The sequence below is a fragment of the Aulonocara stuartgranti genome (genome assembly GCF_965226115.1).
Source record: "Aulonocara stuartgranti genome assembly, chromosome: 5".
Taxonomy (NCBI): Eukaryota; Metazoa; Chordata; class Actinopteri; order Cichliformes; family Cichlidae; genus Aulonocara; species Aulonocara stuartgranti.
Genome location: NC_138943.1, coordinates 25,683,117 through 25,709,172, shown reverse-complemented (window position 1 = coordinate 25,709,172; position 26,056 = coordinate 25,683,117). Strand labels below are relative to the sequence as shown.

The following is a 26,056-nucleotide window of genomic DNA, read 5'->3' as shown; positions in this document are numbered from 1 at the left end:
ACCAGGTTTTGGCTTCCTGACCCGTCAACTGATGTCACTGGCCGGCGGTAAGGTGGTCATGGCTCTGGAGGGTGGGCATGACCTCAAAGCTATCTGCGATGCCTCCGAAGCCTGTGTGAGCGCCTTGCTGGGCATGGAGGTTGGATGTGTTTTTGCGCATACAGAACATGTGTCTTTTCACAGATACCTACAGCATGTTTCCCTCTCTAACCTCTGACCACATGTGCCACAGGTGGAGCCTCTGTCCCAGTCGGTGTTGGACCAGAAGCCCTGTGAAAATGCGGTGCTTTCTCTGCAGAAAGTCATCCAGATTCATGGTGAGAATACAACATGCAGCATCAAAAACCATCACCAACATGACACTGAGCAGTCTTGTGAAACTTGTGGAAAATATTGATCTAAAAAAATAATCTTCGTTTCATTAGTTTGAAAGATTTTGTTGCTGTTTTTTTTTAACTTCATTCTCCACTGTTTGCCTCAGTTGTCTTTAGTATCTTACTCTCTAAGGTTGGCCATAAGCTATTTGAGTCATAAACACCTTTAAACTGTCAAAAGAAATAGTAAATCAAAAACAAATGTCCATCATTATCTTGTGGAAGTGGAAGAGATGGCTAGCAGTCACTGGATGTGCTCGCTTCCAGAATTGTTTCTCAAGAAAGTTGCTGTAATGGGAAAGTTAGTAATGGTCCTTGGGCTGAAATATGTGCTTTTATTTGAAAATGAGATCAAAGAAAGGGCTTGCTTGCAAAATTAATAATTATACCACTATGTTCACTTCCTTATACATGAAAGGATTTCAAGTCAAGTCAGATTGTTTTAATATTGGCCCAAAAATCACACCGTGCGGCTACAGCATCCTCTCTCCGCGGATAAAAAGAAACACTTTCAAGATGAGCAACAGAGGAGGAAGAGTGAAATTACATCAACGCTACTAATTCTAATGACTGTAGAGCAATTTAGCATTTTTATTTGAAAGGAATTTCATCAAAATATTTTTCGGCTCCATTAAAAACGTTTTCGTCAAGCTAAAATAAAACATGTCTATTTTTTTCCATCACTAAGTCTTCTCACATCGCCCCTACTGTCCGACCACCTCTCCTCCTTTACACCCCTGTCTCCCCATCTTTCCCTCCAGCCGTCCCACACACAGACAGACAGACACACACACATACGCACACACACAGCCGCCCTGGCTCCAATTATCTTCAAACACTTCTCTGGCACACGACCTTCGCAACATCCCCTTCTGATTGCACACAAATGTTATCCCAACCAAATTAGATTAATTAAAAATATTTGAATAGCCACAAGAATGTTAAGCCCATAATTTAGGCCCGGGGTGAAATATATGTGAGTTGCATTCGCAGCCAGAACACACACGCTCAGAGATGAGCACATTTGCAAACTCTAATTTTTTTTCCTTTCGCTGTGTGACACGGGACTCGAGGCCCTGAGAGAACAGATTGAATTTGAGTTTACATTCGTGAAATTATCAACATGGATATTTAGACCACGGGCTGTTTATGTCACAGTCATTGCTTATATTCAGATCAAACGGCTACAACTAGCGGATCAAACACCGTGCAGTGCTCTTTAATAATGGAGACGCCTTCCCTCAAGGAACAATTCAGGATGAAAACAGCTCTGAAATACCAATGAATGCGGCCATTAATCTTTTCTCTCTCCTGTTTTCCTCCCTCCTCTCCATCTTTTTTCCATTCTTCGCTTCCCGCAGGTGAGTACTGGCAGAGTTTGAAGGATTCGGCCTCCACAGTGGATATGTCCTACTTGCAGGCGCAGAGACGAAGACTGAGACGAGACTCGGACAGCGAGGCTGTCAGCGCCATCGCCTCTCTGTCGATGGGGTCTCTTGCATCTGACAGGTAGGGGCAGCTCTGTTTCATATCTTCTGCTTTAGCACTGCCATAATGTTGTACTTTATGCACGTTTAACCCTTATCTTTCTCTTTGTCATCAAGGAAACCGTCTGAGAAATGATGGAGAAAAGGTGATTCTGCCTGAAGAAAGACTCAAGCCTCTACACACTCCACACACACGCACACAAACACGCAAAGCAGCGCTTTGGATCGTCACTGGAAGCAGATGTCACTTCACAAAAACTCCACCTGTATTACTACTGGCTGAATTCTGACCCATCTGATCCAAACACACACACACACACATCGACGACCGGCAATCATCTGGGCCGCGTTCTCACTCTCATCCCTCGCTGCAATGAGAGCTAAAGCTAAAAGAGACACCCAGGTGCAGATTAATGAAGGGTTTTGCAACAACGTGATGTAGCATATACACCTTGAGAGAAAAACACATCTCTGCACATTTGCAGACTGAATTAAAATGACTCCAGCACAACTCTGAGCAAGAGCCCCAAGACTGTTAGAAGGAAGGGTCAAAGGTCGCCTCAGCTTATCGAAGCCACTCAGTTTGAGAAGAAGGAGTCGTCCCCAAAAGTACGTGCGAGTGATGGAGCGCAGACGTATCCCTCGGCCGCGATGTCATTCGTCTGCATGCGACCGCGATCGAGCGGGTTTTTCTGATCATCCTGCACTGCACGTTTGTTCTCATCATCAGTTCATCTGACCGGAGGAACACTTTTTTTGGGGGGGGATGACATTGTTTTTTAAGAATCATGAGTGAAGCTACAATGAGGTCTGACATACATATTTTTTTTCAGCGTTTTCATCATTTCTTTCTTGGCGTACCCAGGGCGAGCGCGTGTAGCAAGACCTCGGATTGCTGCAGTTATTTGTATCGCTCCTCTGAAGTGCATCTTAAATATGTAGATATGCTGTAGTTAGTGGTGGTAGCATTAGTCACAATGAAGAGCTGATACCTCCAGTCGCTGTGGTATTGATATTCGGGGGAAGGGGGGATAATAAGCCTGTCAGATAAGACAGAATCACCCATGATGCCTCAATGCAGTGTAACCACTCAGTAATGATTGTACAAGTGACAATGCACATCAGTTTTTAACATTTTGGATGAGACTCGCATCCAAACACTCACTCACACAAAGTGCACTTATCTCGCCCTCGGAAACGAGGGTCAGAGCGACTCGGGTCTCAAAATCTGAACTTTGATGTTTCTACCTGTGGATGAGCATTCCTGCTGTATTTGTTACATGTTTTTTTTCTGTTATTATTATTATTATTTTTTTTTTTAATCTGATCTGTCTTCTGTTCATCCCCTACGTAGCGCCAGTCTATTTACTGTCATCCTCGGAGATGTTACGCTCCCCGGACCAAACAATGGCATGATAGTGGTTTAGTTAGGATGAAGCAATACTGAGATAGTTAAACATCCACACAGTGCAATTGGACACAGGTTAAGTACAACCAAAGCTTATGAGAACAATGTGTTGTCCCTGGACTGGCATGGCCTGAAGAACTTCAAAGACTTTGAAGACTTTGCGAATGTTTCTTTTCTCAATCCAAACAGTCAAAAAGCACCAAAAAAAAAACGCAGGACATTTATATACGCAAATCAATTCGACATGACTCCTATTTATATATTCAGATTCTGTGTCTTTGAAGTGCTCTTTGCATGTCTAACATGATTGTGATGGTGCTAATACAGTATGTCTGATTGTTTGTTTTTTATTTTTAGTTTGTTTGTATTTTACGTTGCACTCTGTATGTAACTCACGGCCTTTCCGACATTTGTTGATGTTACGAAAATGTGAAAAACGAAAGACATCCTGTAGGACATCCTGATGGAGGAGCGTAGCTTTCAGTCGTTGTTTGTTTTTTAAGAACGTTCACGACAGCGACCTGATATATCACGTGTCTTAATCAGTGTAAATGATCTATTTTTTTATTTGAGCCCAAATAATGAACCCTGTGCATACTCGGAGACCAAATTATCAGTCGAAGGATTGTTCTGACCAACCTGTGTAAAGGTAGCCTTAACAAACTGGAATTTTTACTTTAGGTCAAGTCCAGTTTTCTTTATAACTGACTGTCTTGATTTTTTTTTCTGTACAGTGTACATAGCGACATTGGTTTTGTTGTCTTACTTTTGCCTTTTTCTACTATTTTCACCCAAAAAAACCTAATAAAGGTAAATTATGTACATTTTAAGAAAGATCAGTTGTTTCTTTTTTCCTATTTTACTTTTTTTTTCTCTTTGTTTGGTCATTTTCTTTTCCCAGCATTCTCCATTCTCCTTCAAAAATACAATATTGTACTTATGTACAGCCATGAGGAAAAAAATTTATTTCCACAGGATATCACACAAGAGAGATGATCATAAGCAAATTCAAAGCAGTACAAAAGCAACACTTTTAAACCACATGGTTACAAATGAATCTGCTGTGGCTCAAATCACTTTGTCGCCACTTTGGCACATTTTATACGAAAATTTCCGCTGTTTTATTTTTGCGTTTTTTTCAATGAAAATAAGCTTGCAAAGATATTTTAAAGCTGCTGTAATTAAAACAAACAAAGAAAAAAACTACTTAAATGAGATTTTCTTGCAATACAAAATGCAGCTTTCTACTAGAAAAGAGTAAAATGAAAAACAGAGGGGGCTGAACTGGGATCAGTGGTGGTATCAAGACTTTTTCCTTTTTTTTTCCCTTAAAGGCGAGAGCAAAGGATAAGCAGAGTTTAAAGTAATACAGTGTGCGTATACCGATTCACATACACTCTAAAACCCACAAAATACACAGAAAGCGATCCAGTTATTACAAAGTCGAAGATCTGCGCCAAATTCCTCGTGCTCTTCCTCTTCCCTCAAGACGGGGTCTTCAGAGCCAGAGCGATTAGCTTATTAGCATTTTAGCTGTAAACATTCATTGGCTGTGACCGCCCTCTAACCATCACTGTGCCATTATCATTAGTCATCTTAATGTCTGTCTGGCAGTGAGTCATCCACTGTGAAGACTTGGGTGGATCTCGCCGTGGTGGTTATCGCCGTGTAACCGAAGGCACTCGAACCAGCAGCCATTTTGTTTCATTGTCACCGCAGGCCAGCTGTTCGTTGATCTTTGTTTATTTTTAATTTTTTTAAAAAGTTCATTTCAGTTTCATCGTTCAAAGTGTTCAGCTCTTCGTCGGGCCGTCGAGGGATCTTCACCAGAGTTTCGGGAACACTCGGTGAAGGCCGGGCGACGGCACGGAGGCCAGACTTGTCCAGAGAAAGAGAAAGTTTTCTTTTCCTTTTTTTGTTTTGTTTTGTTTTTTTGTTTTTTAAAGTGGAGATATTTGTCAAGGCAGGAACCAATTTCTTCGAGTGTAGTGAAGTTTCCATTTGTCAGTTTTCTGCAGGGAGAAGAAACATAAAAGGCAAGTTAGCATTATGGGCATTTTATAGCATTTCACACAAATTAAAGACCGGGTGAATGTGTTGAGGATACAACATGTGAGCGCAGACAAGCAAAAACGGAAAAATCCCCACAGCTCTTCAGCTTCTCCTTTTAACAGGCAAACATTTCATCTGGATCATTTTCAGCTTTCCCTAATTATAGCGTGCCCTTCCGCGATACCACGAGAAGTCTTGCGAGCGGAAGCCGGATGTATGTGTGTGTTAGGGCTAGGGTCACATGACTTTGATCGTACCCCGAAAGCATGCCGCGTGCATATTCCCATCCAAAAGGTGCTTTGTTTTTCAAGTCACAGAGCGTGGGGCCACCTCTTTTGTGCTGGAAAGCCATTAAACACCCTGCCTCACATTTTCATGCCCGGTCAGTATTTAAATGCACACTTTTTTTGTATTTGATTAATTTATGTAACGTCTCTGGAAAATAGTTTTTATTGGTACACCTGCACTGGATTCAAGCCAACTTTATTTGTTAAAGAAAGCACATGTAAAGGTTTTCGTGTGGGGGTCGGTCCTTATTAATGTTTTTAAATGACTGAACGATTTCTGTTTCGTTATATTGTGTAAGCGTGCAGATTCTGATACACTCTGGGCTTGTGTTATGTGGTTCTTTGCTGCCTACGTGTCAAACCAGAAGACCTTCCTCTATCCCTGCAGCTGTCTGACCAGCACACGTTCGAATGCACGCTCGAGCGCATATGCGTGGAGCAGTCAAATGTACACACACGCACACACACACACAATCCTCCCACCTGCACTCAGCTCTTAGTTTGGATCTCTAAAAATAAAGATGACTCTCAGAAGCCACGACTTCTGGATGAGGCTTTTAAAAACGCAGATGAGCCGCAGAGGACTTTACATCTGGTCCCAGATCAGCCAACAGCGAAAGCCAGATATTTAATATGTGCAGAAGAGCGTCCAACAGCTGGTCAGTCCAAATTGTAAAACACCACACACACATACGCACACACACATATGTGCACAGATGCAGCAGAGCCAGGGGTTCCGGCACAGGAAAGCAGTGACAGGCATTGTGATTATAGTATAAACAGAGGGGAGAGTCTTGTTTGTTCCAACTCAGACTGAACAATCGCTTCATTCTGAACATCTCACGCTGAGCCAGACACCCACACATCTTCAAAATCGTGCTCATGAAAATGCACAAAAATGTCTGCGCCGATTCGTGTTCGTGTGTACATGCTGCGGGCTTCCAAATAAAATATAAAATGTTCTTTTACACCAAAAGCAGTGAATTTTATAAACTTTTTGTTTTTTTATTTCTTTGCTTTTTTTTTTTGCTTTTGTTGCAATATACTCATCAATTGAACAAATAAATAAATAAACAACTATGTGATTTCTTTGAAAAAATCTGAGGTAGGAAAAAAAGCAGGAACACTATGCAGTCCTCTAGAATATTTTAAAGCCTTAAATGTACGTGTATGGAATTTTGAATTTCTGAATAATGTATGAATTACATATGTACTATCTGTTTATGTATTAACTGTCCGTCTGCTCTCCAACTCTATAAACCATTTTTGTACACTGGTCATTCTTAAAGAAGAGGCACTGATGTTGTTCAACATCTTTAAATAAAGGATGTAACAATTATTCACTGATATCTGATACCACACCATAAACAGCCTTAAACAAGGGAACATTACAAGCACGTCATGTGATGTCAGTTGTTTGGGTTATTTTGTCCAACACCAAGTAAAACAAGTACACATGGCCTCATCAACACACACACAGAGACTGTTTTAGGACCCGTGCACGCATACGTGCACGCTCCGCCTTTGAAGTGTCCTGACCCTTTCTAACCTCAGCTCTTTCCTAAAATTGCATGTTTTGGTCATGCAGGCGCAGGCCTTGAGTTTGCAGCACTTTCTGTGGCGGCCCCTGCAGAGCTGATGATAACAGGCAGAGCAGTCAAAGTGGTAGGTAATAACTACAACGATGCGTTCAAGGACAGTCGTGTCCACGAGCAGGGGCCTTGGCTTTCCGCTGATTGGAGCCCTCCCCAACCCCCCGCTCCACTCCATGATGTCTGGTGAGTTAGCTCAGAGTGGAACACCTGCGGTGTGCACATAGCAGCAGCTGCATGTGTGTGTCTGGACAGTGTAATATATATGTGTATAAGCACGGGTTGTATGAAGCCCATGTGCAGCAGTACCTGTAGTATCATTTGTGATTCGGGATGAATGCTGCATATGTTTGTAATCATTTAAAGGCCTGATCAGAGAACCGTGTCTGTGCCTGTTTGCAGTGTGTGTGTTCACCTTGACCTGCGATCTAGCTGTTAGAAAAGCATGTTGCACTGAAACCCAGATTAATCTCTGCTCGGCCTTTGCTCCTCACAATGTCTTCACCCGCCTATCTTTTTTTTTTAAATAAATCCTTTGATGTTGTCAAAGACCTTCATGGCCTTTTTTTTTTTTTGGAAGAAATATAACTAAGTCTGACCAAACTGAAACCAGAAGATGGGAGAGATAAAAATCACTGAAACAACATCTGCAAATGTATTCCTGTTTACTTATATGCACATGTTTGCACACAAACACACACACACACACACACTGCTGCACAGCTAATTAAAACTCACTACAACCACACAGACACAGCAAGCACACACAAACATGTGCTGACATACACAGCCCCGTGCGGCTGACCCTAACCCCGGTAGACACACCTTCCTAATACCTCACAACTGTTTCCAATCTAAAGGTTCCTGCTTGTCTGGGCCCCAGCGAGGCCTGATTGCACGATATAAGATCCTGAGGAGAGAGGGCAAGGCTGCAAGGGAGAGAGAGAGAGAAAGAGAGAGAGAGTGATGTGCCTCCACTCCCCCCCACCCCCCCCCCCCCCCCCACCCACTCTCCCTTTCTCCCCCACCCCCTTGCTGTACCTGTGCAGGAATCTGGTGTCTGTTTAAAATGTTTTTTGGGGGGTTTTTTGTCTTTTTTAAAAAAGCCCTGGAGACTGCAGAGGAAAACATTTGTCTTACATTCATCAGAGGAATGTCAAACACTGGAGTGTTGATGATGATGATAATGTGCTTTTAGCTGATTTTTGGTTTATAAAGCGAAGCAACCAGGATGCTCAAAGGACCTCTTTCTTTGAAATTAACGCTCTGCCCCTGATTGTGTTTTATTTAAGTCTGTGCACTAATCGTCCTCACCTTATCTGCTGGAAAGTGTTTTTATGGTAATTTTGAAAACGCATGGAGAGTGGTTAATGACAACTACACTGAAAAGAGAAAAAAATTATAAAGAGGTGGGCAGACATTTTTGTTTGTGACTGAATGTGTTAGAAGAAGAAAATAGAAAATAAATTTTTAACCAATTAAACTATTTTTAAATTTAGAATTTTTTTTCCTTTTATCTACTTTCCTTTTTGCATAACTTTACCTTTACATACGTTTGTACTTTACATTATTTTAAATTTATATTTTGTCTATTATTAAATTAATGTATTTTTTTTAAGAGTCCTACTCCAAAGTTTCTGATCCGTTTACACAAAACCAACGTGGGATTGAGTTGTATTTGAATTTCTTGTGTGTGTGACAAATATTTATACACAAAACAACAGATCATAACTGACAGTGTATTACTCTTTTTAAAATATGAATTAAAAATGAAACAAACAAAGAAAAAATACTAACTGGTAAGTTGTTTTGATGATTAGCTAATAAAAATTAAGTTAAGATTTGAGGTTTAAAGAAAACACATGCACACTGAAATCAAAGACTGATATCACAGTTACATGAAAAATAACACTGCAGCTTATTTTGTCAGACATTTTTAAAGCATGCTCTTGAATTCATTTTTCTATGTTTTGATAGAAATTACGATTTAAAACAAGTAAAGCAAAGTTTTCTTCGCTTTTGGTCCTACTGTATTTTTTCACATGACGGAAAATACGTTTTCTGTCGTGTTTTGACATACACACATTTTAGCTCTTCACATTTACACTGTAACATTTTGATTCATATATTAAAAGCTGTTTATTCAATTCCTGTCTTCCTGATTGCATTTACTATATGAAGCAAAAGTGTTAAATTCTCCGATAATAAAACTCCGAAAGAAGAGTTTTCGTCACCTTTGTGTGGCGTGCATCGCATTCTCAAAATTTAGATCATGTCCACATCATTTATTCCTTCTTTGATCAAATTAACAAACCATTTTTATTCATTTTGTTTTCATCGAGTTTGTGTTTTTCGATTGAAGAGAGCACACTTACACTGAAATCTTAGTCTAAATGTTGAGCCACAAACTGCCTGTACACATGTGTGTGTATACATACATGTTCGACACTATTCTCTGCACGAATGTGTGTGTGTGTGTGTGTGTGTGTGTGTGTGTGTGTGTGTGTGTGTGTGTGTGTGTGTGTGTGTGCATATTTCATCCATACCTGAAGGGCTGCAGTGGAGCGAATCATAGCCCTGGGAAAAAACTGTGGGACAGATAAGGGAGAAAGAGGTGGAAAGAGTGGAGGGGAACGGGGTTAGGTTTTGGAGATTTCAGTAACTTAAAGCGTGTTCAACTATGGAGGTGGAGTGAGACGAGAAAGGACTGCAGAGGTTTATGAGAAGGTTAAGATCAGACCATGAGGGGAGAAGGAGGCTTAAAGGTCAGGAAATGAGTGCAGACACGGACAGAGCTGGGGAGGGAGGGAAGATGTGGACACGAGAGGGTGTACAAGAGAAGTTCAGTGGGGTCCTAGTGGCTGGTAGACATGGCCCAGGCCCCCTCCATCCTCCAGACGGAGAAGGCGTAGCTGAGTCTTTCATGGGCCAGGTAGTTGCAGCTGGCCAGCTTGGCGTCCATCTCATCGCTCTGCAGCACCTGGTAGAGGAAGTCGATGTAGCGTGAGGCCAGCTTCAGGATCTGGATCTTGCTCAGCTTGTCCGAAGGTAGTGTGGGAATGATCTTGCGCAGAGAGGCAAAAGCGTCGTTCAGGGATTGAGTGCGCTGACGCTCCCGCACGTTGGCGATGACGCGCTGAGAGTGGAGCTCCTCGAAGGGCGCCTCGGGCCTGGGGCCCAAAGTCGTCGGGGCCAATGACACGACCGTTGAGGGGCTTTTCTTCATCCTCTTTGGCCCAGACGGTAGCAGGCTGCTGGAGCTGCCTGTGCTGCTCTCCTCTGCCTGACTGAGGCTGTCCTTTTTGGGATAAGGGGAGCGTTTTCGATTTCCTGGTTGAAGGGTCTTTTTTGATCCTCTCTCCAGCTCTTCCTCGCTGGCCCCCAGTCCTCCTTCAGGGGAGTTGGTGCAGGACACCTCTTCTCTCATTCTCCTGTCCACTAATAACCTTCCAGCCACCAACACAAAAACTGGATTTCGTGCGGTTCTTTATCGCTTGAGCTTACAGCTTCAAAAAAGAAAACAAAAAAAACCCTCAGCTTGACAAGCTTGTGTAAGTCACGACTGCTGAAGCTCCATCGGATTGGACGCCTTGTCGTCCTGTTTCCTGGTTACCTTGTTAAAATTCTCACTTTCACATTCCCCTCTCAACCTGCCAGACAGAACAACAACAAACCATCTGACAGGCAGGTCCACCTCCACCTCTTTTATACCCAAACGCCAACCCGGAGCCTGCGGGCAGCTCTTATTGGCTCGAATGTTTTCCAGAGGGTGTGGCCGGGTATGAAACAGGCAGGAAAGCAGGAAGTGTGCATTAGCTGGGCGGGTGATAGAGAAAAGGGGGTAAGTGGTTCGCTTAGCCAATAAGAAGTGCTGTGTCTAATGTTGCAGAGATGTCTGAGGCTTTATGGGTTCCAGATTTGGGCTGGACTGTTAGAGCGCCTGCATCCTCGTGTCTACACAAACCTTGCATCTCTGACAGTCACCACGTGTAAGCTTTAACGTTTTAATACTTTTATGATTATAGTGGCGCTTTAAGCTTAACTCTTTATTTCCCTTTAAAACTCAAACGTGAGAGAGTTCACCTAAGCATGTGTCGGTCATGTTCTTTATTATCCTGACAATGAGACGCTCGCTAAAAAAACAAATGGATTAGAGAACCGCAGATAATTTATCGGTATAATAATGTACTTTATGATGTGGAATTTATGTTTATAAATCATGCCCATTGCCATGACAGGCCAAAAGGTACAGCGGTATTTTTCAGAAAGATGTTTTTTGTCAGCCAGCGAGTTAAAATCTGCATACCAGCCTCTGCAAACTTCCTTTTCCCTCCAAATGTGACACATCGATGGAAAAGTTCTAAACAAATAAGCGCAGCTTATTAATATCGCTGCCGACATCAGTTGTCAGGTTGGGAAGGGAGGACTGCCAGGACCCTAAATAACCCCCTGACCTGAGTGGCCCAGCGACCTCAGTCTGCAGAGGTGAGGGAGCACCTAATTGTGCCATCCATGGCTTCGGGGCAGGGATCGACACATGTTCCTCCACAGCGCGAACCCATCTGGGTCTGCAGCCACTTAAAATGCATTTTCCACACGTTGGCAGTCGTGACACAGCAGGTAGGCCCTGCGTGAGAAAATGACAACAGGTTGTACACTGTGTGCAACCTACAATTTGGACACATCACTAAATCTTGCGCAAATCTACCTCTGAATCTCTGTCAGTTTCCCAACAACAGCTAAAACCATTTATACCTTCATGCGTCATGACTGGAGTGACTCATCTGTGGATCACTGCTGAGAAGTCTTGCGGGGAGTTTTCTGCCGCTCTGAGCTGTAGAAATGTTGTACTTTTTGATGACAGCATGCTCAGCGACAGCCTTTACATTTCAACACCTCCATCTCCATAAAGCTGGTTACATCTTTGATGTTTCTGAAGCTTCAGAAACTTTGCGTAAAGACACTCAGAAACTGGTATTATTTACAAACACTGGTTTTATGGATCGTAACTAAAACCTCGTATCAGTTTCTATATGCTGCCCGACAGCCTCAAGCCAACAATTTGGATGTGATTGGCGCGGTATTTGAAGGATCGAATGCGAAGAGAGTGGTTCAGAAGATTTTTGATGAGCCCCATGATTGCACTGGTTTACATTTCATTCACAGAGAGCGGAAAGTAGCTCAATCCCAGTTGGGTTCAATCAACTTGGAAGAGAGAGAGAGAAACAGAGAGAAAAACAAAAAAAACCCTCATCTGGTCATCAAAGCAAAAGGCTGTGGACAGAAACAGGGAATTATATGAGGTTGCATTTACATAAGCGGCCAAGTCAACTTAAGGATTAACTGGTATTAAAACTGAGGCCTGCTGGGACCTCTGGTGGAGCCAAAGGAAGGACAGGAAAGTCATCGTTGCTCAGGCTAATCTCGGAAGCTGCTGCTTACCTTTAGCGAAGCCGTGGCTCTGTGCCACCATCATGGAAAAAATGAGCAAACATAAGCGGGTAGGCCTACAAGAATGTCGTGGCGCATAGAAGAGGCGGAAAAAAGAAGGAGAGAATGGGAGAAGAATGAGAAAAGGGGGGAAAAGAAAAAGGAGAAGAAAGGAGAGGGACAAGGGGGGAAAAAAGTGAGGCTGTCCAAACAGAACCAGATGCAGGAGTGTGGAGGCTCGTTTGATCTCGATCCTCATAGGCTGATTGATGTTGCACATTTCATTTCCTTGTCAAAGTCCTGACATAATGTTTCACTAAACACTCAGACCTGCTCTCATCTTTGTTCTGTTTCCACAGGGGTCATAATTAAGCTTTTTTTAGAGCTGAAAATAGATCATACACATATCAATATATCAACATACACTATATAGGCTTACATACACAGACACACACACACACACACACCGGGGGGTTTGGATATCCAAAAAGCCAGTATGTTGTCTGTTTCTGTCTCTCCACCAGATGGTTTTAGCCTGACTGAAATACTGCACTGAAGAGTAGCCACGCTTACACTTTGAAGTTCAGGGGGAAATATCTTTATGTCCGTAATGCAGTCAATTCAATTACCATCATGTGACTCCGCGGTGACAAACTCAGCTGGTAGGAGCGCAGCGGCGTGACCGATCGTAAGTGATGTGTTTGGAAATCCATACTGGCCTAACAAAAGGAGCCAATCATTGAATTCCTCCTCACCTTCACCCCTGAGAATTTCCTCACCCTCCTGCCCGCAGTTACTGAAGTTTGCACACAGCACACTACAACCATACCCATCCTTCAAGAGCTCCATCCCTCCCCAGGAGCTTATAGTGACACAAAGGCAGACATCTGGGACCCATTTCCCCTCCGTGGAGAAGCCCTTCCTGTGGGGTATCCACTTAGAGGGGTTCGGGAGGAGTAGGCTGGGGGGTGTGCGGTGGGGTGAAGGTGCATGGTAGGTGGGGGATGGTGGTGGTGGTGATGGTGGTGGGAGCCTGAAGACTACTAATGAGGAGGAGAGGTGTGGATGATCTAAACACAGAGTCAAACCTCCTGCCTTTCCTGGTTCGGGACCTTTTCGATTAAAGAAAGGCTTCGAAATGTATTCATTCATTTTATTTATTTGTTTATTTGCAGAGTTACACATAGTTTAGCATAAAGACTGGAAACAGCTCATAAAATCCACCCGCCAACATCTCAAAAGCACAACGGGTTATTCAGCACTAAAAATACCTGCACAAGACCTAGCACATTAAAAAAAAAAGACACTCCACTGCTTTAATGACGTTTTTATTTTATTTTGTTTTACAGAGACAACACGCAGTTAGTGGTAATTACATCAGAGCTTGCTCACTGCAAAATGGGCAACCATTTCCCCTGGGCAGGTAGACAAAAATTTTTTTTAAAAAGGAGAAGAAGAAGAAGAAGCAGGAAAAAACAACAACAACAGCCCATAGAAGTCTTATTATAATTATAATTTTCACCAGGCTCTTTGTTTCTCATAGTTTCCTGCCTCTTTGGTGTCTGTTCACCCAAATGTGATATTTATGATACAGACTCTTCTCATCTGTTTCCAGAAATCCAAACGAGAATATTTCTCCCGGGCTTTCATCTCTGATTTGAAATGACCAAATCCATCCGCCGGCACTGACAAGCCCTTAAAAACACTGATTTTCCACATACAACTTTTGTTCATGCTTCATAATGCAGAAATAAATAAAAAAATAAAATAAAAACTTCTCACAACTGGTGAAATTCATTTGCTGTTGAAGTCTTACAATCGATGGTCCAGATATGCTCCTGAACAGACCTCGAGGTGAGCTTGATTGACACACTTTTTCTAGGTGTGTGTTTACCCCCGCTGCGCACAAGCATCTATTATTCTTGTTTAGCTGTGCCTTCTTCGTATTAGATTGTAATTTATCATAATATTTAGCACTCGGGCTTCCTTCAAATGTCCCTGCTTTCATGTGTAATTTAGCCAATATCCTGCTCTGGCTCTGATTACAGTGTTTAAGTGCTGGGGTCCATCCGTGGCACATTACAAACAGTCCCAGCGGAGCTCACAGCTGAGCTGGGGATAACACACACTGGGTTGGTGCAGGCTGGGACTGGAAAAAAAGAGTCATGGGACTCATTCTGGCACTTTCAGAGAAGAAGAAGCAGTGCATGATGGCTACAAGACAGAAGAAGGGGTGGGAATGTGTAGTGACATTATCACACATCCAGCTCCGTCGGTTGTTCCAATGAAGCAATGTGTGCAAGGTGGAGGGAACTAAACTGATTAAATATGAGAGCTTGCTGAAAATAAATGGGCCTGCTTGTTTTGTTTAGTTTTTTAGTAATGACTGATACGTGGCAGATAAGTTTGTGAACCACTGAATTAAAGGTGTGTTATGTGAAAGTGGTATTTCTCTTTCTTGATTAAGTGTGTTGATTTATTTCAGACACAAAAAGACATGCGTTAAACATGCAGGTATAAACAAGTGGTAGGTGTGCATATGTGTTGCTTCACTGTTACATCATATCATCTCCATATGTGCGAGCAGCACGTCCTGTGATCTCCCTGTGAATCAGAAAATGAATTGCAAGGGCAACACATTGCAAGTACATTTAGATTTGAACTTTATTGGCAGTAAACACAAATAAGGATTTTTGGATTTCTATCAAAGCTGCCTCTGTAGTCAACATGACCCCCCGTCCCCCAAATGTTTTTTAATTTAAACTTAGTGCTGACTCTAGGCAGAAAGACGCTGATGTGATCAAGCTCTATATATAGAAAACCATCACATGAGAGTCATTTTCACTGCTGAGTCAGCCACACAACTTCACCATGTTAGGTTCACTTTTCTTGTAAGTAAGCCTGACAGTGAGTCAGCAGATCAGCGCTGACCATGTGGCCACTTCACTTGGAAAATCCTGTTTCAGTGTGAACTTCTTAAATGAGCTTATCAAGCCGCAAGTATTGTCTGGGAGGAAGAGACTCTTTCTACAGCACTTTTTCAACTGAATGTGAAACAGAAACACAATAATGACCTTTTACCATATGTGAAATGTAGTGTACATTCAACACCAAGCCAAAAGCTTGTGGCGTTAAGTCTACAATGTCTGAATATCTTGATATGAGATGAGAAGGCAATCAAACACCTTTCTGGCTTTCTATGGTCCTTTTTAGACCAAAAAACCCCCCAAACAAAACATACACATATACCATGAATCAGTTTGAGCGATAGTTCTTCAGATAAAGATCCCTGTCAGGTCAAGTGTCTAAAAACTCACTCTTCAAATGCTAGTTCCTGGAAGCAGTGTGAACCTGGAAAATCCAGGATTAGACACTATCACGCATCCAGCTCTGTCGGGCGTTCCAGTGAAGCACTGTCTGCAAGGTGGAGGGAAATGTTGCGTTTCTGAAGCAGAGCTATTGCATTAGAAACATCAACAGAGCCAGCTTCAAAGGGGTCTGCCTTCACATTGAATCAGGCCCCACTTCCATTAGATTAGATGGCCTTACCAAAGTTACATTGCGTTAACGTTTCTTTATGGTTTCTCAAATCCCTCGCTCTGGTTTTGGTTCCCCCTGTGAAGCCACTTCAAACAGCCTCTGCCATGGCATATCCCTTTGTGCTCTAAAACAGCAAATATGTGTCTCTCTAAAATGTTTCAGATGCAAGCTCGCAGTGGTCCCAGAGGCGGAGAGAGCATCGCACACACAAACACATCAGAGGAGCAATGAACAATAGATGAGTGTAAAGGTAAGCCATCTAGCGTGCTGTCAACAGCCGATTCAATTGACTGATGAGTGATGGTCGGTGCAGATGAAGACAGACAGATGAGGAGGAAAAAGGTCAAAAATAGAAAGAGAAAAGCGGAAAAACAGGGAGAAATCCTGCATCAGTAAATCAGTGTGTTAAAAGGAAGGGATTGGACGGAGGGGGGGGGGCTGCAAAAGGTCTAGAAACATATGTTTCAGTTTGTAAATAAAACAGTAAATTGCTATGGATATTGCTTAAATATCTGTGGGCTTTGTACCATGCTTTGCGGAAGTTCCTCGGAAATCATTCTGGGACTGCCTTCTTAAAATGCCAAAGCGACTTCTTAATGTCAAAGCGGCCATCTGGTTCTCGACCAATTCAAGATGTTTTCTTTTCATTTCGTTTTTTTTTTTCTTCCTGATGCTTCTTTTTTTAGATCAAATACTTCATTTTTGTATGATTAATTCCGCTTTTCGTCAATCGCAGTGGAAAAGCCAGCAAACCCGTAAATCCCCGTTCACCTTCTATCTGGCACTCTAAAGTAAAAGTACTTTTACTTCATTCAAGAAATTGAACACTACAATACCAGTACAGTATACATCTTCAACACTTTTACAGTTGTACTGCTTCTTCTATTATGTTAAAGGCCAAGCCTAGGCAACTAATTTTCCCAAGGAGCCACATGAGAAACTGGGACTGTTGTCCCAAGGGCCACGTCAATAAGCTTACTGGTGCTACCCTCCATAACAGTCCCACCAATAAGCCTATTGGTGTGGCGAATAAGCTTGTTGGTAGGACTATTGTGGATGGCCACAAAAAAAAAGATTATTGGTGGGACTGTTGTGGACAACAGTCCCAGTTTCTCATTTGGCCCATTGGGAAAAAAATTTTTGCCCACCCTGTTTTGTTTTGTTTTGTTTCCTTTCCTACAGTCACCTGGCTGTTTATATTTTACATACATTGCAAATGTCAAGGTATGTAAAGGTCCAGGAGGTATCAAAATGTGAAATTCCAGCAATATATTTAAACACTCATTCTGCCCCCTAACAATTTTAATACCAGGGTTCTCAAGGTGCAGTCCATGGAGGCAGTCGCAGCCCTTGATAACATTTTATGTGGTCTATGAGCGCAGCAGGACAAGAATGCACTACTGTACATTTGATTTATCTGCAGGTCAAGTCATTCTATGAAACAGCTGTGCAGAATGAGACCAGAGTTTCTTCTCTTTCTGTTAGAGCAGACTAAACTTTCCTAACACTGATAAGTACACCTGGTATTAAGGAAATGTTGCAGCCACAGGAGCCACAGTTTGATAGAAGATAGTATTTAGACAAAGGTGTTTCTCATTAAAATAAATTAGGGCTCCATGCTAAAATGGAACAGAAACTTTAATGCCATTACAAACACCTGTATTTGCTTACCATTTTATGTTAAATCAGGTATATGATTTTAAAAAAAAACCTCTAAAACAGTACAGATTATCAATATGAAGTGCTATCCTCGGAGCAGGCGTAAGAGTATTGACTACACTTGATATGTGCAATTTTCTTGTGAGCCCTTCAGTTTCCCCAAAAATGTACTCAGTCATCAAAACTTTCAAAAACCACTGGTTTAATGCTTTAAATAAATGCTCAGAAGCAGACGATATATAAGATGAAACAGTGCTGTACACATATTTAAAGGCTAGTACAAGTAATTTCTGCACCTACATAATTTCTTGCACCACTTGAAAAATGGTAACTTTGATTTTTGATGCCAATTTTCTCCCAGGGTTGACAATTTTGCATTTCACCAACTGGCAGTGCCATCTTGTTCTCAATAAATTATGCAATGGTTTGCATATTTTTCAATTCAAATATTTAAATCAGCCACATCTGACATGTTTCGCAATATTTTTTGAGCTGTAGAATCATAATGCATAATATGGCTTAAACTGGATTAATATCACTGCTCAGGGAGCAGTTTTAACTTTTTTTTAAACATGGTTAGTTAAATACAAAAGAATACATCACACTTTGTGAAGTCACCTTATATTTTGCAGCCAAATAACAACAGTGGAGCAAACTGAAATGAAAAAGCAATGTAATTAAAAGTAAATATCCAATAATCTACTAATACTTTCACTTTGCAATAAAACATTTTAAAATGAGGACCAAGTTTTTCTTTCTCTCTATGCATTTTGATGCTAATGGTGTTATAATAAATATAAGTGTGAACAGACTGTTGACACATCTACAAAAGCTAAATGTGCTCTAACTGTTCACTTTCATGTGCCAGTGTGAACACATGAACAGGTCCAAATTTGCTGTTCTATAACTGAAGTCAGACACTCAAATTCTGACTGTAAGTGTATGCTGAATGCAAAGGAACATCTTTACTTCTTGCCGGTTGCTTGCTATAGATTTAAACAGTCATCTTGTGTTTGCTCTGCAGTGTGTAATTAGGATATTGTTTAGGATATTTGGGTTATTTGAATGTCTAAACTATTGTTTCCAGTCTCTCCACACTCTGCCAGACTGCCAGTCAAGACAACTTCCTCCCTTGATTTGGGTAGAGTCCTGTAATTGAATAAAAAGAGACCCCTCCCTCTCTTTACATACTACACACACACAAACACACACATGCACATTTTACAGGCTGGTGTATAAACTTAATAGGGTGCATTTGGTTCCAAAGCCCCCAGCCCGCTTGATGGAAAGTGAGCTGGATTGTTTTTCAGTTTCTTAATGTCGAAGTTTATAACAGCCAGATAAAAACAACGTTACCATGGTGATTTAACCACAACATCGCAATTACCTTGATGCTGCGAGACTCTCCGGGCTTACAAACAAACCAGTATAATGCAATTAAGATATAAGCACCACAAAAATGTTGGTAAAACGCAGAGGAAGGATGTAGGACAGCAACAAAGTGAAATAATCATGGTGGCTTTTCCAGGATCAAAGTTATTGATAAATATAGTAAATAACCAAGCACCATGCCAAAATTCACTTCTTTTAATCCTCAGCATAGCAGGAGTTCTTTCCTTAATGAGCACTGCAGGATGGAATTAAGGGGACACTTTTTTTTCTTCCGCCAGATATTTTTCTCCTAACAAATAACTTAATGAGCGAAAGAACACCAAAAAATGATAGCACTGTAAAAATTCGCTAACATATTTTTCACATCAACTTCAAAGTGCTTCTATCAGGCAGCTGCTTTAACAAAATCATATAGCAAAAAAAAAAAAACACCCTGAACCAGCCTCCCCCACCCCCCACCTTTCCTTTGAGGGACAAAATAAAAATCTGGATAAATGGAATAATTGCCCAACTTCAAAGTGCAGGTTATTGCCTGCGTTTACTGTTGCGATTGCAATGCAGTGGGGATGTTTTCTCTTCAGAAGGGTGGCTCGGCTTGGTGGGAGAAGTGCTTCATTCCTGTCAGGGTGCAAATCACATTTTAATGCCTAAAAACACTGACCCTTCTGCCCCGGGCTTAGTCAGAAGAGGAGTGCATGACACTTTCAAACTGATTCCATAATAGTTTCTAATACTCACATTATAAGCTTTGTGATTTTTTTATTTTATTTTATTTATTTTTTTGATGGGGGGGGGGGGGGGGTGTTGTACTTTTTAAAGAACAGCAGACATTAAAAATTTTAGAGGAACAGAAAGTGCAAAAGAAACAAAGAAATTCCTGGTCAGAAAAGAGGAAGAGCTCTTGGTCACAGCCATGCACATTTTCAGACTTTATTAACAGCACTCTTAGAGACACTCCTGCACAAACACACACACACCTACATTCAGTCAAATGATACATGCGGATGCACAAAGTTTCCAGACTCACCTTACAATATAAATGTCCATAATCGGGTTTCACATGGATGATATAAAACAAAGTAACTTGATTACTTAAGTGTGCATAACAGTGTCATCACAGCCCAATGAATGCCCGTTTCGCCTTTTTGTCACACAGACAAAAAATAAAATAAAATTTTAAAAAATCACTCATACAATAAAAATGCTGGTTCAAAGTTCAGAAACATACAGTACCAATACATTGGTGCTTATTTGGAATTTCACAGGAAAGCCTAAATGATGAAGGATTTCAGGCTTACCTGCCTTCAATAAGGCCTCGACGCACTTTTAAAGCAGTGTGTGAATGTATATCAGCTTTAAATCACTGTACATCAAGGGACCGGTGCTTTGTGATCTGATTTTGTCATTTGATTACTCAATGTACAACCTGTAAGCTAGTAAAAAAAACCCACCTTAAATAGAAATATCACACAGATAGAACGATAAGAAACGCCCATGAACTGTACATTTATATCTGGAAGAGGGATACCCCCTAGTGGCTGCAGCGTTGAACTGAAGGTTTTCACAGAAGAGTCGGTAAATTTGCAACAAGTTCTTTAACTGCGATGTGGTTAAAAAATTGATCATATTCTAGGAATGTTTTACCAAGAGGACACTGTGTAGATTCGGGGGTGAACGAAAAAGTAAGAAAATAAAATCTATCTGGGCTAGTATAAAACGGAGCTGGATTTATCAGAAAAGTTTAGAAGTCAGCGAAAAATCCTGCTCAGAATTAAAAATGAACCAGTACGTGGTGACGTGGAGACCCTGTTCAAGGTCATGATGCTCTGCATAAAGAAAAGAAAAAAAGCACTGCTGGTTTATTTTTTTACTCCTCCATCAGCTCCACACTGTGAGAGCAAGTCTGTGCATCTTCTGTAAGATGCAGGACTTTCCCTCAGAAGTCACTGAGGATACCGATGTCCTCAAACTCAGTGCGGTATTGTTTAGCAGTGTGGGTGAGCATGAAGGACCATTTCAGGGTCATGACGCTCCACACACAGGACAGGTAGAAGCTCTGAGGGTCAGTGAAGGCTGCGAAAACAGAGACACACAATTCAATTCAATTTTATTTATATAGAACCAATCCACACAACAGCTCCCTCAGGGCACTTTGACAATCAAATAACCCCTTGTGAGCAAGCACTTGGGGTTATTAGGACCTAAACACATTAAATGTCCCACTCTACAACCATCTTTTAACTGAACCCTTTCTTCTGTAAAGTAAAAGATGCTGGCTGCAAAGTACTGGGTCAAATAATAAAACTATTTGAAATAAGTAATTGATAAACAATGATTTCACATAGCAACAAGTCTGAGTATGTACACCACAGAGCTGTTTGGCAATGAACAATATACATAAAAAAAAAATGAAGTGAGACCAGAAAGTGATGCCGAACAACTCACTGTCTTTGTATAGGGCGCCAATGCCCAGGAAAACAACGAAGCTTGCGAGTGCCAGCAGAGAGAAGAAAATCCCAATGAGCATGAAAAACCTGAGGCCTTTCAGCCAGGTCCGCCAGTAGTCCTGCAGGTACATGATGTGAGTGATCAGGGTCCAGAGTGCCAACACACCTGAAGGAAGAGACCAGGTACAGACAGCAAAGTTAGCTTTCAGCTTCATGAGTCTGTTTAAAAGGCAGAGTACTACAGGTTTTACATGATATGATCCACCTTCTTGCCATTTTCTAATAATATGTAAATGCATCAACACATTTCCACATTATTACACTTTTTTAATTTTATTGTTGCACTGTAACAGAGCTGCAGTTGTTGTGCACATATTCAACTCCTCTCTGATTCAGATTTAATGCTAAAGCTCTTGTTTTACTAACCTTTAAGCCTTACGTCAGGACTGGTGCTGAAAACTAAGTCTGACTGGAGGAGGAAGTCTGAATATTACAGTGAGACTGGCTGAGAATCTGTATTTGGTGGTATCTATAAGAGTTCTGATTCTCAAGTGTTTGATTTCAGTTTACTTGAGTTCATCAGTGGGGAAAAGATTAAAGATTAAACTTGTGTCAAGTACGTTTTAAACCCCCTTTGAGTTGATGGCAGCTTGGAAATTTGGAAAATACTCTGAGGGACCAATTTGTGTCCCAAAGAGGAAAACATCCTTTACAATAACAGCTCCTCACTTCTGGAACATTATTCTAACTTTGAATGTAACCTTAAAGCCATCATACCTAGCTGTTTTCCTTATACCGGTATGCTCACATTTTCTTTTTGTTTGATTGATTTGTAATTCATACAAGCTAACTGTATGTTCTGTCTAACATCAACTGTTTGCCTAGTTTTTGCTCACTTTATCCTTTAATGACTTTTCTGTTTTCAAAAAGTAGCTAGGAGGCAGATTCTGCCTCAGCCATTTGGCTAACGCTGGCACATTTATGGTAACCTTCATTAATGCAGACTGTCCCTGACAATTAACACTAACATTAAAAATGTGTAGTAAACAACACACTTACAGCTGAACTGAACATACAGCCATGTGAAAGAGCCTGTGAAAAACTAAGTACACCTCATGATTCAGACGCTTGTAGCACCACCCACAGCAGAGATAATTTAAAGTAATGGTTTTCATTATGAAGTTGTTAGTTGCTAACATTATTTGGGAGGAATTCTGGCCCACTTTTCTTTGTTTGCTGAGTTCATTGAGGTTTTGGGGTATTTGTTTATGCGCAGCTTTCTTAAGGTCCTGCTACAGTATTTTAATCAAGCTGAGGTCTGGACTTTGACTGGACCATTGCAACACCTTAATTCTTTTCTCTTTTAGTCATTGCGTTATAGATTTGCTAGAGTGCTTGGGAACTTTGTTGTACTGCATAACCCACTTTTAGCTAAGTAACACACGAGCCTTCATATTTGACTCTAGAATACCTGGGTATACAGAGCAGTTCATGGTTGATATAGTGACTACAAGATGCTACTTCAGGAGCTCAGCTCCTATGGCGGAAAAAACCCTAATCATCAACCTTCCAACTGCCATGCTCAACAGTCGGTACGAGGTGTTTGTGCAGTGCATTATAGCCAAACATCTGCATGTGCTTTTTAGTGAAAAGAGGCTTTCTCTTTGTATCCCTTCCAAATGAGCCATACTTGTTCAGAAACTCCTTTGAGTTTGAGTCTAACCTTATTGTAAATTTGCTGGGGTGTCACTTCCGGAAAGACTTGAAAGCTCGATCCTAGAAAATTAACAAAACATCTGCTTTTATACAGGTGCTCACACTTGCTGAATCATTTAATCAGGTGCACTATTTACCCTCTTAATTCATATGGAAGAAGTAAGAGTGTACTTAGCTTTCACAGTGAAAACTGTCTTTTTCACATGACTGCATATACCAGTCATTGAAATAAATTTGACTGGTCATGAACTTTTGTTTGTATAATCAATAAATGCTGGATCATGACACAGCATGCTGCCAAATGCTGAGTCAACAAATCACACTTCTCTTTTTGTCATTGCAACAGAAGGAAGTGCAACAACTTTTATATTAGTTGAAGATCAGTGAAGATGCACAGGATACACTTTTGCTCTTTCCTGTGGGATGACTCATCATCATGTAAACATGTTTGTGGTCTCACAGGATCAGATTCAGATTTACTTGTGGGTAAAAGAATTCAAAATCTTGATATTATATCAATATGTATTTTTAAAAGAATGAGGAAAACATGGTATGGTGCAAATGAACCTTTAACTGTTTACTGTGTGCTAAGTTTTTTATATATTTAAAAAAAAGAAGAAGTTGGGATGGACAGTCTGTATGCAAGCATACAACAACAACCATGACTCTACTTCATGTGCTGGATTATTTCTGATATTGTGTTAATAAAATAACAGCTTTGATTAAAATCAATAGCCCAATTCTTTTCAACGCTGACTGACTGTGAAATAAATCAGGCACGTCAATTACGCCCCAGCCTGATGGACAAAGAAATTGCAGCTCTTCATTTTCAGTCCGATTAATGTGTTACTACCAATGTAATTAGGAATGGTTACTGACTAACTGCACAAAAAGATGACACCACTGTTGTACTTTAACTAGTTTGATCCTTGGTAAAAATGCACATTTAACAACCGCTAACACTGAGTACACTACACCCTATCAGCAGATGAGCGCAGAGGTTTCAGATGCTCATCTGTAAACCTCGATAGAGTTTCAAAGGTCAAATTTCCAGATGCAACTCTTTTATCACCGTTGCACGGTTGTGCATGGGCGGAAGCATTTTTATCTTTTTGGCAAACCTAACAGGATCTAACATTGCGATTTGTGACATCCTGTCAAGTCCATTGTCCATATGTTCACACTGCATGATAATATCTGAACTCAAAGCAGCACAGTCGTAAAGGAAATGCTACTGCTCTAAAACAACAGCCTTTCTTTTGCAATGTTGACATATTTTCCTTTTATTGTGAGTTTGCACAGACATGCCCTTTAACCAGGTGTAAATCTGTACTCGGATTATACTCGGACATGGATTATACATCACGCTCCCTTATTCACCATCAATGTCCACAGTAAGTCATACAAAGTACTGGTGATTCAGGATTGGAAAGGTTTTAAAAATGTCCTTTAAAAACTGACATTGGAGAACGGAGACTCTAATGGTTGATCTAGTAGGTGTTCACCAGTGGGAACAGATTAAAGTATAAACAACAGGAATGCTATTATACTTGTTAATAAATGATGCTGAAAAAGACTCTTCTACTGTGGATAGTGTTATTTGTCTAAATGTTCTGAGAATTAATTCATAATTCAGATGAACACAGAGCGACTTATTTTACTTAGATTTATAGGATTTGGGTCTTGAACATATTTAAACTTTCTATTTAAAAAAGACACTTGTGTAGAAGTTTATGAACATAAAGTGACATCTGATTATTTTAAGGTCTTCAAGACAAACAGTAAATTTAACAAAAACATTTTTTTTTTAAAAGTGCAATATTTACGCACACATTTGGTTGCCGCATGTGTCATAAAGTTAGATGACCTGGCCTTGAAATAGAAGTTATACCTGTGACACATCTCTAACTCTACGCTCCCATAAATGCCAATAAATCTCTCATTCACCGCTCCTCACACTCATCACATGTATCGCTGCAGAGAGTGTTTACTTCACCTGACAGTCCCCCCATGGCTCCAGTCCAAGGCTGATTGTACACGAAGTTCCACACCAGAAAGGCTGAAAAGCCCACGATCGTACCAAACGAAGCATAGGCGATCCTCATGTACGTCTTATTGATACCCATGATTGCAAATTTAAAGTTAATAATAAAAAAAATAAAATAAGGCTGTGTGGGGAGAAGCAGTCGCGGGCTGGGCTGGAGGAGAGCCGAGTGTCTGTGAGCTGCAGCAGCAGGAGGTAAGAGCTGGTAATAATAAAATATCTACCTGACAAAAAAAAGGTCCACGAGGACACAGTGTGACTAAAACAACGCGTGTGCTCTGCTGGCTAATGGTTAATGTGGTTACTGTGAAACATGACAGCGCGTTTCTGATGAGGGATGTCCTATCCAGCTGCAAAAACACACAGCCTTGCGTTACGTCATCAAGAAATCTGATCATGGTGGGTGGACACAGCAACCCCTACAGGACCACAGAGGAAATTATCTACCTCAGAGCTCTGTGTGTGTGTGTGTGTGTGTAAAATAACAGCTGGACGGATTAAAACCCTTTTTAATTTGCATGTTGGATTCATAGGTGATGAATGGCAAATGTGTTTTTATTTTATCTGGGCAGATCATAAGTGAAAAAAATAAGAAAATGATCCGGCATGATTTACATGGAGGTTTTGA

The 26,056-nt window shown here is 41.0% G+C and overlaps 3 protein-coding genes across 6 annotated transcripts in view; 1 reads left to right on the top strand and 2 right to left on the bottom strand.

Annotated features, from left to right (window-relative positions):
- LOC309707190 (histone deacetylase 7-like) overlaps window positions 1-3,509 on the top strand; it is a 42,367-nt gene extending 38,858 nt beyond the window's left edge. For all 4 annotated transcript variants that reach the window (XM_082534355.1, XM_082534357.1, XM_082534358.1 and 1 more), the window contains exons 22-25: window positions 6-139; window positions 233-317; window positions 1,736-1,883; window positions 1,979-3,509. In XM_082534355.1, coding sequence (XP_082390481.1) covers window positions 6-139; window positions 233-317; window positions 1,736-1,883; window positions 1,979-1,997 — 386 coding nt within the window. In that variant the 3' untranslated portion in view covers window positions 1,998-3,509. The remainder of the gene's footprint in view (window positions 1-5; window positions 140-232; window positions 318-1,735; window positions 1,884-1,978) is intronic.
- Window positions 3,510-4,206: 697 nt separating this feature from the next.
- On the bottom strand, window positions 4,207-10,888 carry LOC309707203 (twist-related protein 2-like). The gene is made up of 2 exons (XM_082534377.1): window positions 9,747-10,888; window positions 4,207-5,281 (listed from the first exon to the last, which is right to left on the bottom strand). The coding sequence occupies exon 1, from the start codon at window positions 10,625-10,627 to the stop codon at window positions 10,055-10,057; it is 573 nt and encodes a 190-aa protein (XP_082390503.1). The 5' UTR covers window positions 10,628-10,888; the 3' UTR covers window positions 4,207-5,281; window positions 9,747-10,054.
- A 9,249-nt stretch (window positions 10,889-20,137) lies between these two features.
- On the bottom strand, window positions 20,138-25,773 carry LOC309707528 (heme transporter hrg1-B-like). The gene is made up of 3 exons (XM_082534899.1): window positions 25,381-25,773; window positions 21,667-21,834; window positions 20,138-21,294 (listed from the first exon to the last, which is right to left on the bottom strand). Exons 1-3 carry the CDS (start codon window positions 25,508-25,510, stop codon window positions 21,158-21,160), a joined length of 435 nt encoding a protein of 144 aa, XP_082391025.1. The 5' UTR covers window positions 25,511-25,773; the 3' UTR covers window positions 20,138-21,157.
- Window positions 25,774-26,056: the final 283 nt, after the last annotated feature.

What these genes read in the sequence shown, in the direction of transcription:
- LOC309707528 (XM_082534899.1), bottom strand. Translation starts at nt 25,510, where the DNA reads ATGGGTATCAATAAGACGTACATGAGGATCGCCTATGCTTCGTTTGGT. An exon ending in AGCCATGGGGGGACTGTCAG is followed by an intron (nt 21,835 to 25,380) that starts GTGAAGTAAACA and finishes CTCTTCCTTCAG; the next exon opens with GTGTGTTGGCACTCTGGACC. An exon ending in TGGCGCCCTATACAAAGACA is followed by an intron (nt 21,295 to 21,666) that starts GTGAGTTGTTCG and finishes CTGTTTTCGCAG; the next exon opens with CCTTCACTGACCCTCAGAGC.
- LOC309707203 (XM_082534377.1), bottom strand. Translation starts at nt 10,627, where the DNA reads ATGAGAGAAGAGGTGTCCTGCACCAACTCCCCTGAAGGAGGACTGGGG.